The sequence below is a fragment of the Pyxicephalus adspersus genome, chromosome Z (genome assembly GCF_032062135.1).
Source record: "Pyxicephalus adspersus chromosome Z, UCB_Pads_2.0, whole genome shotgun sequence".
Lineage (NCBI taxonomy): Eukaryota > Metazoa > Chordata > Amphibia > Anura > Pyxicephalidae > Pyxicephalus > Pyxicephalus adspersus.
In genome coordinates, this window is record NC_092871.1 from 21,914,407 (window position 1) to 21,930,556 (window position 16,150).

At 38.9% G+C, this 16,150-nt stretch overlaps 1 protein-coding gene across 1 annotated transcript; it reads left to right on the top strand.

Moving 5' to 3' along the window:
* Window positions 1-9,208: 9,208 nt before the first annotated feature.
* LOC140343414 (rho-related GTP-binding protein RhoU-like) lies at window positions 9,209-13,427 on the top strand. The gene is made up of 3 exons (XM_072430083.1): window positions 9,209-9,640; window positions 11,014-11,072; window positions 12,242-13,427. Exons 1-3 carry the CDS (start codon window positions 9,421-9,423, stop codon window positions 12,692-12,694), a joined length of 732 nt encoding a protein of 243 aa, XP_072286184.1. The 5' UTR covers window positions 9,209-9,420; the 3' UTR covers window positions 12,695-13,427.
* The last annotated feature ends 2,723 nt before the right edge of the window (window positions 13,428-16,150 follow it).

The window sequence follows — 16,150 nt, forward strand, 5'->3', positions numbered from 1 at the left end:
TTCTATATAGGAGAAATATTTTTACCCCATCCATGGTAATAATAATCTGTTTTTTATTTTAATTTGTATTTATTATTCCTTTGAAAAAAAGAAAAAGGGGTTAGCAATAAGCACGTATGATTAGAGAAATAGTAGAATTCTTGGGATTGGTAGGTCGAATAGATGGAAAATGAAAGGAGGCAACATTTGTTTTATAATGTTGTTATCATGGATTTACTGTAGACCTCTACATATTTTGAGATATATATGTATGTTTGATTTGTTTGTGAAACTAAATGAAAATGAATAAAGAAATTGAAACAGAAAAAAAAGAAAAAGACAACAACAGATATTTATACAGGGAATAGCTGTCTCTTGCTTTAGAAGCCATTGGCTCAGGGGCTAACTGTTGATAACCATCAACTGATGCCAAGCCTATGTCATGTGGAACAGCTTTCCAAAACTCAAAGAAAATGTTTACCTACAGCTACAATTTCAGGCGGTGATGTATAATCTTATTCAAATTGTGGAACACCGGGGAAGATTGGGCATGGGGACATTTGCCAGCTGGGCCAGTACTCATAAGATACAATGAGCTGGTAGCCCTAAATGGATATAATGTACTATTCTGACATTGATCGAAGTGGGACTTGCAGGTAATGACACATGTTAAACATTCTTTAGCAACGGCTACCCAATCAAACCTTCATCTGCAGCGTCTGGTAGAAGGAAATCTTCCAGCACCAAGTTTCTTTGTGGCTGTAATGTGACCGTGATTCTGAAAATCACAAAGGAAGTTAATGCTGGAAGATGTACAAACATACTCTAGGTCTGGTGAAAATAAATGACCTTCATTAGGAATACCAACCCATCACCATGCCGACTAATGAGGCCCAATTGTGCACATTCCATGACATATCTTTGTTAGCCTAAGAAATCTGTTTCTTTCATATGAGGGTCAATTGGTTGTATTTTCCATTCTAGGCCATATAGTCCTATCCCCCCAGGTGACATATAGCAATGGAACCTCAAATATGTGTGACACTTACCATCAAACATTATGAATACCAAATACATAGAGAAAATGAGCCTTAGAACTACACCGCATTATGACTAAAGGATAAAGGGAGTCATAAAGAAATGCCATCACTCAATTGTTTCCTATTATGCTAATGATCAGGGACTTTACCTAACACAGCTGTATATATACTATGATGTATTTTTTTCCTAATTATAAAATAGGGCATTTTACATGCTCAGAATATGAAACATTGAGCATACTAAGATCATGTATACGTGGGAAATTTAAATATGATCGCATAAAATGGTCACATGCATTGCGACTGAATCAGACGTTGGAAATATTCCACCTCATCAGTTTAGTTTGATGTCCATAATTAACAACTCCACAAGTTAACATTTCTGTAAGAGTCAGTTTAGGATGTGAGCTGAGCCTGAAGCTGGTGTTTCAGGGTTTATTAGATGGTGGAGAGGTAAATAGATTTACAATTTCTTTTTTCTCATGGGTGTACTATTAGTGCAATCCCTGCACACCTACAGAAGCCCCTTATGATCTCATTCTCCAAGTTAGATTTTTTAATTGTAAATTATATGGGAATACATTATTAGGAATGAAAAAGTACACAGGTAAAAATGTAAGTTTCTAAAAATCAGGTGGGTAGGAATTAAACCAGAGATCGCTCTGCTGTACCCAAGACCCATAAGAAGCCAGAAAGGGGCTGTTTTCACTTTTTATTAAATCACCCTTACTACACTAAGTTAAACTGTATCTATACTCAAAACTTAAAAAAAAAAACATTTCAGACAGAATGGTGAAGCATTGTAATTCTTGTGAGGTTTTATGTAGTTTGTAGTTCCATTAAATTGATTCCCATCTGTTTGATAAAAAGAATGTAACACCAGGATAAGAATTGAAGGAAAACTTGCGGCACAAACAGAAGTAAAAATGTATTTTAAAATAAGTAGGACAATTTCTAGAACTTCTTTTAGCATTGTTATCTGATTGCAAGCTGCAGATTTGTACCTACTTAAGGATATTTGGGCTGTAATACACACTTGTAGCCACATGGTGGCAGCAGATCCCTTTCTGTCCTAAACTGCAATGGAAAAGTAACTTTAATCAGAAATTGCTGCTCCAGGGTCCCCAATGCTGTTTTTTATGTGTTGACTTCTATTAAAATCCCCCAGCAGCTGTCTAGTAATCAGTAAAAATGAGTATTTCTAACTATATCTGAACTTACCCTGCAGCTGGCAATGTTTTCTTTTCCCCTTGTAAAGCTTGTACTCTAAACCTGATTCCCTGTAAAGCTTGAAAAAATGCAAATAAAATGTTAAACAAGCATTTAGGAAGCGCTCCTACTAATTTTTACTAGAAAGTTGTAGCTAATGGCTGAAGGCTGTTTTTAGAGTAAGACAAGACAGCTTCGATTTACTGCAAATGCCTAATTTTTCATCTCAGGATAGAACGGTATGATTTGCACAGGACATTGGGAAGTCACAAAGGTATTGTTTTGATGGTTATCAGTAGCTAGTGTGTGTCTTAAATGGCGGCATCTGGGAAATGCCAAATTTTACTTTGCAGTGGATTTACAAAATACTGTATTTTAACTTGCATGCATGATCCCATCCTATTGTGTGTAAATTCCCCCACCTACTAGATTGTAAGCTCTTCTGGGCAGGGGCCTCTCCTCCTGTATCACTGTCTGTGTTAGTCTGTCATTTGCAACCCCTATTTAATGTACAGCACTGCGTAATATGTTGGCACTATATAAATCCTGTTTATTATTATTATTAATAATAATAATAATAATAATAATGATCAAATACATAGTAAACTGCAAACTCATTTTAAAACGAAGTATGCAAATCCTTTTTTGTTCTGTTGTCAGGAAGGAAGGAAGGATGCCCTCTGTATGCTCCAATATATCAGTCAAAATATGGAGTTTAAAGTGGCCTGTCTGTCCCCAAGAATGGGATACTTAAGCAGCCAATCCCCATGCACCACTATTGCCATATGGGACTGAATCACATGCCAGATGGCCAAATTCAAAAGTAGGAGGGCATGTAGTAGGTAGGTTTATGCAGCTGGAGAGGGTAGCAACCAGGTGAACCGCTGTTTTACCCAAAGTGAACATTGTAGCAGAACCGGACTGACTCCACATGCTGCCCCTGCCTAAAAGTTTCTGTGCAGAGAACAACAGGCTTATATCAAAAAATCTATATACCTACTTTAGCTGCAATTACAATACTTTAATTTATTTAAAAGCTAATATTTAAAAAAAAAAACATACAACTATATTATAATGCTTTTTTTTTCATTTAAGCATTTTTTTCACATTTCTGCTTAAAGTTCAGCTATAAATATGAGCCAAATATCTGCCCTAAAAATGAACATTTTTAAGAATGTCTTTTTATTCATATAAGGTGGGTCTACTTTTAACTCTGGTTATACTGAATGTAAAAGCTGATGCTAATAAACCTTTGTGCCAGCCTATGGAGTTAAGCTAGGCCAACATTTCTTATATACTTTTTACACTCTTTTTTTTGCCAAATGGGCTGCACAGATACAAATTGATGGAGAAACTGGCAACTACTCCTTTCCTGTGTAATACAATGTTTTCATTTCTATAATAAAATAAATAGATACAGAACAAAAACAAAGCTATCAGTTAGAAGTGACGCAAGCAATATACAAAATACAACAAAGGACATAGATGGTCCACTCCTCGGCACGTATGTTTAATAGCCGTGTTTGGATAAGCACACATACTGGGTGGGCTTCTACTTCAGGGACACAGCTGTTCTGTGTGTGGAGTCAGTGAGGACAGATGTTGAGGCCGCAGGGTAAGGGTATGCCTGGCACAGTGTCGCAATTCACACCTCGGGTGATAATTCTTAGTGAAGGGATATCCCTGTGACTCGTGATAGTTTTGCCACATGTTAAAGAGGATGCTTTACCCTGTGATAATCACATGATCATTATATACTCAGGACAAGTCAGAGCAAATTCTAAGAAAAGGACATAGCGCCATGACCTTGCTAGCTTAGAATCTGCATGCACTTTTTTTTTTTTCATAGACACTGTCCATCCTGCAATGATTTATGTCCAGCCTGATCAAAGTTGGCTGTACGCACTTGTCAAGGCATGAACGTGTGACAAATCATAGCTACGTCATACGTCAGAGAGGTTTCACTAACATGTGGTCTAAGTGTGGCTATGCATTGCCCGATAAGTGCAAAGTCTTGCAACAGATTCTAGCACTCAATTGGGTTATGCTCTCTACTGCTTTCAAAAACTGAAAGTGCTTTTATTTACACAATGGGATTTTTTTGATTAGTTGTCTATTTTGACTTGATTTTGTATTGTTTCCTTTATAAGAAAGATAACAAACATTTTATTGACTAAGATTATTATTATTAATCCAGGTAATGGTATAGCTAGCAGTAGTCACGTTTATCTGAACCTATTCTGTAATGTTCAAGACATTTTGCAGCTCATCTAGGTCACTGGAGAACTCAAGAAATGTCTAGATTAGCCATGAAACCTTAACATTTCAGAATGAGTCCTGCTGAATTTGAGTAACTAGTACTACATTTACCTTTCATTCTAATTATGTTGTTCTGTGGCTGTAGCCAAGTGCAGAAGAAGTTCACGACAGGTTCTGTTCACAAGTAGTTTGAGTGAAAACTGGTTAGTGACAGATCTGGATATGACCACCCTGTTGGCAACTAACTCTAAGATCTCTAAGGCTGCGTACACATATACAATATTTGTAAAGGATATTTATAAAAATCGTGAAAGATCCTTTCCAACGACAAAAGACTGTATGATGCATGAACAAGTGTTGTACGTACAGTACTGTTCTGCTCAATGGAGAGGGGAGGGGGAGAACGGTGGAGCGGCACCCTGCTGAGCTCTCTCCCCTTCACTTCCATTGCGAATATTCGTGGATCCGCCATGACAGATCCATGAATGACGAACTACGAGCGCTGTACGAGCCAGATTCCCAACTGAAATCAGCCTTGAGGCGATTATCGGACGAGAATCATCTGACGTGTGTACGTAGCCTAAATGTCCTGAAAAATCTTTGCAACTGATCATTTCCATTTTCAATTGTTCCCTCGTTACCAAATTTTAAAAGACATTCGTTTACCTGAATAGGTTCTGTGGGATCCCAAAGCAGTGTTACCAAAGGTAAGTCATTTACACAAACTTGTTGGCTTTGCAGGGTGGACATAGAAGGTATCATATTTTGACCACCCTGTGCGGTGAACCTTGGCCAATATATAGACACAACAAAGCATTTTAAAGGAAACTGCAGATTTATAACGAAACATATGTTTATCCCAGATACACGGAAGATTATTAGTGTGCCTTGCTGAAAAAATCTAATGTTAAGAAATTTTAGTTTTTCAATCATTTTTCAGCATGTAAATTTTTACCATTTAGCACAGCCATTGTCAATCCAGAACTCCAGGATTCCTCCAGAGGTTGCAAGGGGTTCCTCAAATTGTGGTTGTCTGACTTTCCATTTGAGGATGCATAGTTCTGAGGCCGACATCACTTAGTAGAGCCAATTTCATTATTCTTATGATGTTTTTAGTTGTCTATTAGGTGACATTCTAGGCACCACTGTAAGAGGGCATTCCTTACACTGTCTATCAATTTAAAAAGCCCTTTACCCGCTGACCCCTAATAAATTGGTTGTAGTAGGGGTTCCCCAATTTTAGCAGTAACATTTTAGTTATTGCCTGCACCAGAAACCCTCATTTGGATGACATAAAACAGGATGATGTATGATTATTTTTTACTGTTTATGGAACACCTTTTGTACAAAAGGTTATTTGCCCAAGGATTGGGTCACAATTCTGGTGAGCTCTTCCTTACACGAGTACACCATTACGTCATCTTTAGAACCTTAAAGCTACACATCTCTCACACTGACTTCAGTACGTTTGATTGACAGTTGGGCAAGTGAAGACTTCTCTGCAATGTTACTGATCCGATGAACACACCACTAACTCCATTACCAATCTCTTCCCACAATATAGGCTTGTATGATCTCTTCTGGTTGGATAAGAGTGCAGCACCAGCTGTTCTTTCCATGAATGGCAAAAGAACACCATGACCAAACACTCAATAACCATAAAATTCCACATTATCGTTTTTGCAAGGCTAGCCAAATGATTATGGGAGCATAAAATAGTAGTGCAAATCTCTTTCCCAAGTCAATATGCCTATTAGTTTGTATGTAATTGCAGGCACAATGTCAATATGAAGTTATGACTTCAGCGGCTGGTCTGAAAACATTAATATGGAGGCTGCTGTTGTGCTTCTAGATACAGAATTACATTAAAATATAACAGCCAAATTGCAAATTACAACATTCAAGGAGTTTTTATCATAGCCAAAAACTTCTACCCTGCTTTTGACCTCTTTGTGTATAAACATGAAGGAGTCCTCCCTGCCACACCTCGGCAACTTGGCTTCACAACAGCCTGAAGAGTTTCACATTTGATATATAACATTACCTGAGGGAGAATCCTAGAATCAGATCCAGACATTCAATAGTGTTGGTGTCTCCAAGCTCTAGGTGTTGTTCAAGTGAAAATAAACAAGAGTCAGGAACTTTATGTTGTTTACCTGTAAAGTAATGTAACAGGAAAAAACTTATGAATTTAATAGAAAAAAATATTATTACCTCCAAAAATCTCTCTTTAAATGAACTTCGGCCATTTAAGCTTAGGAGGAGAAAACTGTCAACACATGACATTGATGAAAATTTGTACCCATGCTCAGATATTACCTTTATAGGGTAAATAGGTCCTAAAGTATACATATGGAATGTTAATTAAGAAACTCAAGTAGGAGGTCTGTTTTAGGAATCGTCTTGCTGTCATCACTCAAAACTAATGAATACAAAACCACAGGAGGTCATTAACACTAAGATGAAGTCTATACAATGTATGCACATACTGTATCATACTTAAGCTACATACACACGTGCAATAATTGTCGTTGGAAAGGATCTTTCACGATCCTTTCCAACGACTAGGGACTGTACGATGCACGAACGAGTGTTGTACATACAGCACCGATCTGCTCAATGGAGAGGGGAGGGGGAGAATGACGGAGCGGCACCCTGCTGCACGCTCTCTCCCTTTGCTTCCATTACGATCGTTTGTCGTCCATCGTCCGTGGATCCACCAAGGCGGTCGTTTGGATGATGGGCGCTGTACACATGCCAGATTCTCGTCCTATATCGTCCCTGAGCCAATTGTCTGACGAGAACCATTGGACGTGTGTACCCAGCCTTAGGGGTAGAAGGAGCACTTGAAGTTGTAAACATACACAAATAAACACAATCTTATAGCATAAATATAAAAAAAGTTAAAAACATGACTGTTATTGTTATTATTATTATTATTATTAATAATAATAATAAACAGGATTTATATAGCGCCAACATATTACGTAGTACTGTAATTAAAGTTGACTGAATGTAGGCCTAATGTCTACCTACAAACCAACGGGTGCTTATCTGCTACCCCTGTGATTTCAAAAAGTTTCATATAGATACACATTTATACATATACCAATAGGGCATTTTTGACTGCATTGCTGACTAGAAATCTGTAGATCTCTTCCTAAATGTGCTTATTTGGTTTTGCAGACCATGAAAATGTATGGGAATATAGGAGAAAAGTGTAAGGCCTGGCACACACAAGCAGATCGACTTTTAAATTTTGTGCTCCACCTACAGATCCAATTGGTAGTTGATGATTTGGACCCTCATAACTGATCAGACTGTTGGTTGGATGTAGTTGATAGTACACATGACACAGCATATGTACTTATGATCAAGCTTTGGCATTATGTCCAATCACTTCAAAACCTAGGACAAGAAAACTGATTGGTTATGATTAGTCAAATAAAAGGTTTTAAAACACAGGCAGATCTGACACTCCTGGAAATGAAGTGTTGAATGCCATAGGGGAGCCTTCCTCTGTCTTTTTTAATATGAGGGAACCCTTGAAATACCTTTCAGGTCTTAGGGAGCCCTTTCTATAATTACTATATCTAAAGCTTACAGTAGATTAGTATGATAGTCACTAGGAAGAATGTCATCCTTACAGATATCCAGAAAGATCACTGGGGTCAGTTAAACTGACCTGAGAGTCCCAAATTGCTCATTGCTCAATGAACCCCTAGCAACCTCTGGAAGAACCCTGGGATCCCTGTTTGTAAAGCAAGCTGCAGAGTCTCTTAAAGGTGGCAAAATTGGAACGCAGCGGAGAAAGGGGACACAAAGAAATGAATAAACTACTTCTTTTGCTAGGAACCTGTATTCAATATTTTTTAAGCAACATACAAAGTTAATAAAAGCTGTTAGCAGTTGAATTGCTTTGGGAACAATAATTGTTGCCTATAATTGTCAAAGCCAGATTCAAACCTGATTTATTATAAACTGGTGCTCTGTAAATAGCAATCTATATTCTCTTTAACTGAAAAAATAGAACTCTGAATAAAATGCAATATAAACTGCAGCCACCTACTTTTTAAGTTCTAATTGTAAAACTTTTTATTCCTGTATAACATTGCAATTTTTCAAACTTAAAAGTACATTCCAACAGGCAATTTGACAATTCCAGTCCGAGGTAATTTGGCCTCTTAACAATAATTCTGGTTAAAGTTTAAGCCAACAACCTATCCTATGGAAAACTGAGAAGGTTACCGGTCATTAAGTTGTTTTAAACCTTCATACACTTTTAAGAAGTACTGACAATAAATGCAAGAGGTTGACACACAATGGAAGTTACTTGTTGGAATAAAGAATAATAAAAAAAACCCTAAAAACCCTGAAAAGCATGACATTATCCCTTCTCTAAAAGCTGGCGGATGGAAAGGCGAGAGTTAAAATTCAGACTGCCTTGGAAAGTCCATTGTGCAGGACAGAAACAGCAAAATCTCAATGCAGCCTTCAGGGTGGAGCAGAGCTGTAAGCTTTAACTCCTAAATTACCATGTCATTTGGCTTAGAGGGAGCAGGGTTTGTGCAGGAGAACTTTACAGAACACAATCCCTTTTTTCCATTTCATTGCAAAGCCATCCTGTGAGAGGCACAGCTCAATATCCCACCCCCCAGAGCTTCCCTCCTCCCTGAGTTTTCACCTCCCCCAACCGCTTCAAATCCTTTAGTCCTCTTCATCTTTCCACATTGATTATCCAAGCCTGTCTACAGCTCCTCCTCCCTCTCCTGATCCCAGTTCTCAGCCTGCTGTGTTCCCAGAAGAGCAGGGGTGGTTTTTTTGCACAAAGAGGGAGGGGGTAAAAAAAGCATTTTTAAAAAGTCTTCTCTGCCTTTCTGGCCAGAATACCTGTGCAGACCTGGCAAGGTGGACATCCTTTAGCCGGAGGACCATGCCCCCTCAAGACCTATCCATGGAGTACACGTCACACTTTGCACCCCCTGTGCCACCTCACAAGCCTAAGCCTCTACCTACAGCTGGGTGTCAGGAGAGGAACCTGAAATGTGTCCTTCTGGGAGATGGTGCCGTGGGAAAGACCAGTCTTCTGGTCAGTTACACTACCAATGGCTATCCAACGAGATACATTCCTACGGCGTTCGATGACTTCTCAGGTAGGTTCGCTCATGTATTATGGTGGAATTGGGGTTTTAATCGACTTGACTTTATAATCCCAAAATTCCTAATTTTTATATCTGATCCAAATGACCTACCCATGGTGATTTACTAAAAAAACATAAGGCTGGAGCTATTTTTTATTTTGTAGAAGTTAATAGATTTAATGAACAAAAACATAACACTAGGTACAAAATCAACTGCTATAGAATGATAAGGATGAAAAATATTATTGTAAATGATTGTTGGAAAAATAATTTTACCCACATGGTAGCTGTTCAAGATGTTCCTAATATGGGCATTTTGTTAAGAGTAGCACGGTTCATTTTACAATCATAAGGATATCTGCTAATATATAACATGCAAACGATCAGGAACAATGGCTGATAAACCAATGCCCATTTACAAATTCTGAAATTTGTTAAAAAAATAGGCCTGCGTATATTCAGGCACATGTTAGGTGAGTGCTCCATTGGGCTTTAAAGTACTAGTTTAGATCTGCATCATAACCACGGGGCAATTGACAACTGGAATAAAGTCAAGTTTCACAAGTTTGTGGGTGATATTTTAGAAATGTTTCCACTCCATACATGGCAAGGTTTGTTGTGTTATATCCTTCGAACCATCTGTAAATCTTTACTGCGAAAAAAAAACTGCTCACCCAAGTTGACTCAGTGGTTCTGTATGCATGCAACATTTTTGGGTCCCAAATATTATTAGCTTTGACCTATTTACATATATCTGTGTATTACAATTCCTAATCAGCAAAGGGTGCTGGTAAAGGGATTTGATATATGGTTATTGCAGGTCACCCCTGGGGGTAATTCTTGCTTCGGCAACTATTCTATCCAAGAATGTATCTTAAAGGCTAATATTTTTATTAACTGGTTTGGACTAGATCTTATGTAACTAGACCTAACTTCACATATCGCAGTGCTGATTGAAGTGAATTACGTATTTTACCCCTTATCTAGATATAATTATAATTCCTGTAATAAATGTTTCAGCTTTTATTTTATCATAGTTTGTGCTATTATATTTCCAACATTGCATTATTGTATTTTACTTCCTTGCTTAAGTAATATAGTGTTATGTAATTATTTTATAACTGCATCACCTTATCCTATTACTTTTCCTGGTTAGTCCATGGTCAAATTGCACAGTAATTCATGCACAATGCAGCACTGTGTCTCTGTATGCAGATCCAGGGTCCACAATGAAAGGTCATGTCCTGCCAACTCCTCCCCAGGGCAAACACAATGACATCATTTTCCAATCATCAGTATACAAAAGCAAAGGGTGATGGGGCCCAGCTGCACTGGGGGTACTAATGTTATGTGTGTTAATAATGATTTATTTTCTTTTTTTACAGCTCTGGTGCAAGTTGACAACACCCCAGTGAAGCTGCAGCTGTGTGATACTGCGGGCCAGGTAAGACTGCAGCCAAGTTCGGAATGTCATTTATATGGGGATAGTAGGGTTCTATAGTTCTGTCTGGGTTAATGCGTCACCCTGCAGAGGAGGGAGGGACACAAAAACTTGTCACGGTTCGTTTGGCTTGCTTCTGCCATTTACCAGTGTAGGAGGAGATATAAAAACCCAATTCTTTAAGGCATATAACATGCTGGTATAGAAGCAGACATGTTTCATAGGTTTCTTTTTCATTCTGGAATTACCCTGCAGTGGGAGTAAACTTTTTTTTTTTGTTTGTTTGTATAACACTGCAATGGGAAGGACATACATCATGTCTCCTAGTTCCTTTATATCTGGAAAAGAGCTAACTTCATGTCCCGTAGATGGCTTCTGTTTGTGTAACCTTGCAGTTAGATTCCAATTCGTATATCTCCATGCTGCCCGTGTCAGCCTTCAGTAAGAGGATCAGACTTCACGTTTAATAGATGCCTTGTATTGGAAGGATCCTACTTTATGTGCCATAGCTACCTTTTTTCTATGTTACCCTGCAATAGGAGGGTGGACTCCATGGTCCATAGCTCCATGCTGCTCCAGGCTTCATAGATCCTTTCCACCTGTGTCACCTTGTATTGGAATGGTCAGGCTCCATGAAAAAGAGCTATCTTTTGCCTCTGTCACCTTGCAGTGGGAGGGCAGTCTCCATTTCTCATAGCTTCATGCTACCTGTGTCACCTTGTATTGGTAAGGTCAGAGTCCATGATTCACCGCTACTTTCTGCCTGTGTCAGCCCCTAATGGGAAGGCAAGTGCCATGTCTCATGGCTGAATGCTTCTTGTGTCACCCTGCAGTGGGAAGGCAGATTCTATGCATCATAGCTGAATTCTGCAATAGGAGCGGGATTAATGCATAACTTCTTGTTCCCTGTGTCACCATGTAGTTTTTTAGTGTTAGAAGCAGACTCAGTGTCGTACAGTTCCCTTCTGTCTGTGACATCCTGCAGTAGAATTGCCAAATTCCACGTTTAATAGCTCCTTTCTGCCCCTTTGCATTAGAGGGTCAGATCAATATCTCTTAGAGCTTTTTGAGTCTAATACTCTACACTAAGATGAACAGAATCCATACATTTTTGTTGTTTCATTTTTCTGTTCCAGAGGTCAAAAATTAACGCATCCTTTTCTTCTTCTTAGGATGAATTTGACAAACTGCGCCACTTCTGTTACCCAAAAACTGATGTTGTTATTCTGTGCTTCAGCGTGGTCAGCCCATCATCCTTCCAGAACATATCCGAGAAGTGGGTCTCTGAGATCCAATGTCACTGCCCCAATGTGCCAGTTGTTTTAGTGGGTACTCAGTGTGACCTTCGGGAGGATGTCAAAGTCTTGATACAGCTGGCACGATATCGAGAGAAACCTGTACCTCCATCCTCTGCCAAAGCCCTTGCTGAGAAAATCGGGGCTGTTGGTTATGTTGAATGCTCTGCTCTAACTCAAAAGAATCTGAAAGAGGTGTTTGACATGGCCATCCTTTGTGGCCTTCGTTATTCTGACCAGCGAAACCAGCGGGAAAGGAAAGTGGCAGCTACTGCCAGCAAGATGAAGACGCTATCTAAAGCTTGGTGGAAAAAGTATGTGTGTGTATAGTCCATGAGCCATTTTTTCATGACACGCAGCCAAGTGCCTTATAATAAGAGCTGCCACTCTGACCAAATCCTGGACTAATGTTCTGAAACCCCTGGTGCATGAACTGAACAAAACATAAAACCCTTGGGAGATACTTAACTGGACACTAGACTAACCTTCATAACGACCTTCTGACATCCATTCTTCAAGGGATATATCCATATCGCACCTATGTTTACACTGGATAAGATTCTGAGCAAGAATGGGTCAGAAAGAAGCTTGGTAACCAGGATGGTTTCTATACAGGACTAATATAATGATTATTTTGATCAGCTGCCTGCCGAGGGTGGCTGATTTGCCTAATTAGCTTCTGTTTTAAGGAGCGTGCAGATTATGAGCTCTAAATACTATGTATTAGCATTGACACCTGTGTTTGTGAGCAAGAGGATGGGCTGACCACTCCTACTATTTAAACCAAGTAGACTGCTTGGACAACCTAAGGCTCTGCAGCTGCTGTTGAACAGCAAATTGTGACCAGTTGGGTTCAACAGCAGCAAAAGAGACTATGCTTAGTCAGTCTTTGTTCAGTTTACTTCTTCCATTGGAATGAGTGTACATCATCCCTTGCCATAACACATCCGATTCCTGTTCTATCAGTCTCCTTAATGAAGCTTTACAAGCATTTGTTTGGGACAAAAATGATCTCATTTCATGTGATTCTGTTTGCAAATAAAATCACTTTTTGTAAACCAAAGTATTGTCTGGTCTTTGCACCACATGTTGTAGTGAGTGAAGAAATTGTGCTGTCAAATACTGAACACAGAAATGGCTAGCAAATAGAAAAGGGATGGGACAACACATGAAAAGCAAGCTAGTGTGTGAAAAAATAAACCTGTAAGCACCTAGATAAGAAAATAATGGATTATTGTGTTAAATAGATGGGGAAAAAAGAAAATACATTCCAACGCCACACCACATCTACCACATTCAAGGTATGGTAAGCTGCAGTATATTACATTTGAAAGATCAGTATTACATTTATCACATTTAAAAACTGCAGATGAAAGCACAGATAATGGAAGTATTTTAAATGTATACTTCCAAAGTTACTGTTTTCCATAAATTATATTTTATTGATTTATAATATGCCTCTGAATTTGCTAGCAAATTTACTGGTCCAGGAGAAGTCTCCTCCAAAGCATAGTCCGTTCCGTCCTTGCACTCTGTCTATGTCGGTGCATCTCCTCAGCCCCCCCAGCGACCTACATATCCTTTTGTAGTGGTCATAGACGAAATACTTGCGTATTACATGACAGCTGAGGTTTGCTGGGGCTCCTGATATCACATCCAAGATGGCAACACCCAGAAGCAGTTTTGAAGCTTTTGGATGACTACACAGGGGGCACCGAAGGTAAATTATGCTAAATGCACAAATAGGGGTTCAATTCAAGCAGTCAATGTAACTTTCGGAAAACATAGTAAATTATTTACTATAATTTATGACAGACTAAAGCTACATATTCACATGCAATAATTGTCATTGGAAAGGATCTTTCATGATCCTTTCCAACGACTAAGGACTGCACGATGCATGAATGTTTTGTACATTCAGCATCATTCTGCTCTATGGAGAGGGGAGGTGGTAGAACGACTGAGCGGCACCCTGCTGCTCTCTCTTCCCCTTTGCTTTCATTAATATCGTCCATCATCCGTGGATCTGCCAAGACGGTCATTCGGATGATGGGCCCTGTACACACGCAAGATTATTAACCCGGAGTCGATTATCAGACAAGAACCATTGGATGTGTGTTTGCAGCCTTACACCTGAATGTCTTTACACGTATGCATCTCTAGTCTGTGCATGCACATGTGCTCCACCTGGCCTTCAGATGAAATAAGTGTCTATTAAAACACAACTAAAATACCATTTTTAATTTTACCTATTCAGGCAGGTGATTATTGCAGAAAGATATAGGCAATGTCCTTTCTGCAATAACACATCCTATCTGCCTGATCGAGCTGGGAATATGTGAAAAAGGCATAGGTTACGTCATCCCAGCACGGCCAATCAAAATGGCCAAAGACCGTTGCTGGGTGAAAGAAAGAAGAATGATGCAGCGCCCAGCGAGGGAGCGCAGATAGGCAAGTACGGCACAGTTTGAATCTCCTGTAAAGTAGGAACTGTAGCTAGATGAACATTTTAAAACAGGGTCACTTTAATGTAAGCAAAGTTATTAATGTGTGTTAATGTCTTAAAGGCCATAAGAGCAGCCATATATGTTCATTATTTATACAGCCTCTGCTTTGTCCTTGATCCTCTTATCCTATTGTAAATCAAGCAGAAATGCTCTTTCACACTGAAATCAATAGGCTCTGCAGTACGTAACAACAGAAAAAGAATGATCCTGGGGGCAGCAGAACATGTGATCAGGGGTGCCTAGGCATTAGGTTACATTAAAATTTTTTTCCTAATGTATTTCCAGCAATATATTGCAGTTTACTAATTCTTTGATGTGGTGGCTGATAGATTTTCTTCCTTGATTTTCCCCATGGAGATTTCAGCAGTAACACATTTCCAGTCCTAGGAGTACAACACTCACTCTGCCCTTTTTATATCAGGACAAGACAAACAAGACTGGAATACGGAATTCTGCTTCTTTTATGTTCATAACATACTGCAGTATAGTTCTATAGTCCTCAAAAGCACACTTTCATTGATAGCAGTTAGCACAGCCAGGGAGCGGAGGACATTTTTGGCAGAATCAGCGAATATTTCTTTGAGCGTATCAAACACATCAGAAAATGCTTTGAATAGTATTTTTAAAAGGCCAACTATGACAGAATAAGACAAATTAAATTTTTGGGATTATAAACATGTTAGCATGTAATCTATTGATGTTTTTAGTAAAGCTAAATTCCAGCCAAACATGGTGTTACATCCCGTGCCAAATATTTATGTGTACTTATTGGGGAAACTTTCACTTCAATTTTTGGTCTGTAAACCACACAGGAGATGAAGAAATCTCCTTAGAAGTGGCAAAGAAAGCAATAAAAACCTTACCAACTTTCATCTTTAGGATTATTACTGTCTGTGCATCCCCTTGGGAGAGATTTTGTGTACTTCCTGTCTGGTGGACCACAAAGGACATTGAGGGAAATGATCAATGCCTACAGAAGCAGCAATAAAATGTAACCTAATACACCTATATAAGGCACTGTAGTGTCTACATGCTCAATCATTGATGGATGCCAGTTACAAATGCTGCCAGCTATATATAGACACAATTACTTTAAGAACCTATTTTTGCATGGATTAAACAACTCACCATGGAGACAGTCAGTGACATCACTAATAAAAGAAGGTCTGCGGGGTAATGTATTCCTCTATTTCTTAATTAGCAGATCTATTTATAGGAAGAAAACCGAAGGGGCAGCACAGGAAATGGATAAAATGAATGCTGGCAGTCAGGCTGCTTT

Excerpts from the sequence above, each read along its gene's own strand:
- LOC140343414 (XM_072430083.1), top strand. The coding sequence starts at position 9,421 with ATGCCCCCTCAAGACCTATCCATGGAGTACACGTCACACTTTGCACCC. Across the intron at positions 9,641-11,013 it reads GGCGTTCGATGACTTCTCAG|CTCTGGTGCAAGTTGACAAC; the intron begins GTAGGTTCGCTC and ends CTTTTTTTACAG. Across the intron at positions 11,073-12,241 it reads TGTGTGATACTGCGGGCCAG|GATGAATTTGACAAACTGCG; the intron begins GTAAGACTGCAG and ends TCTTCTTCTTAG.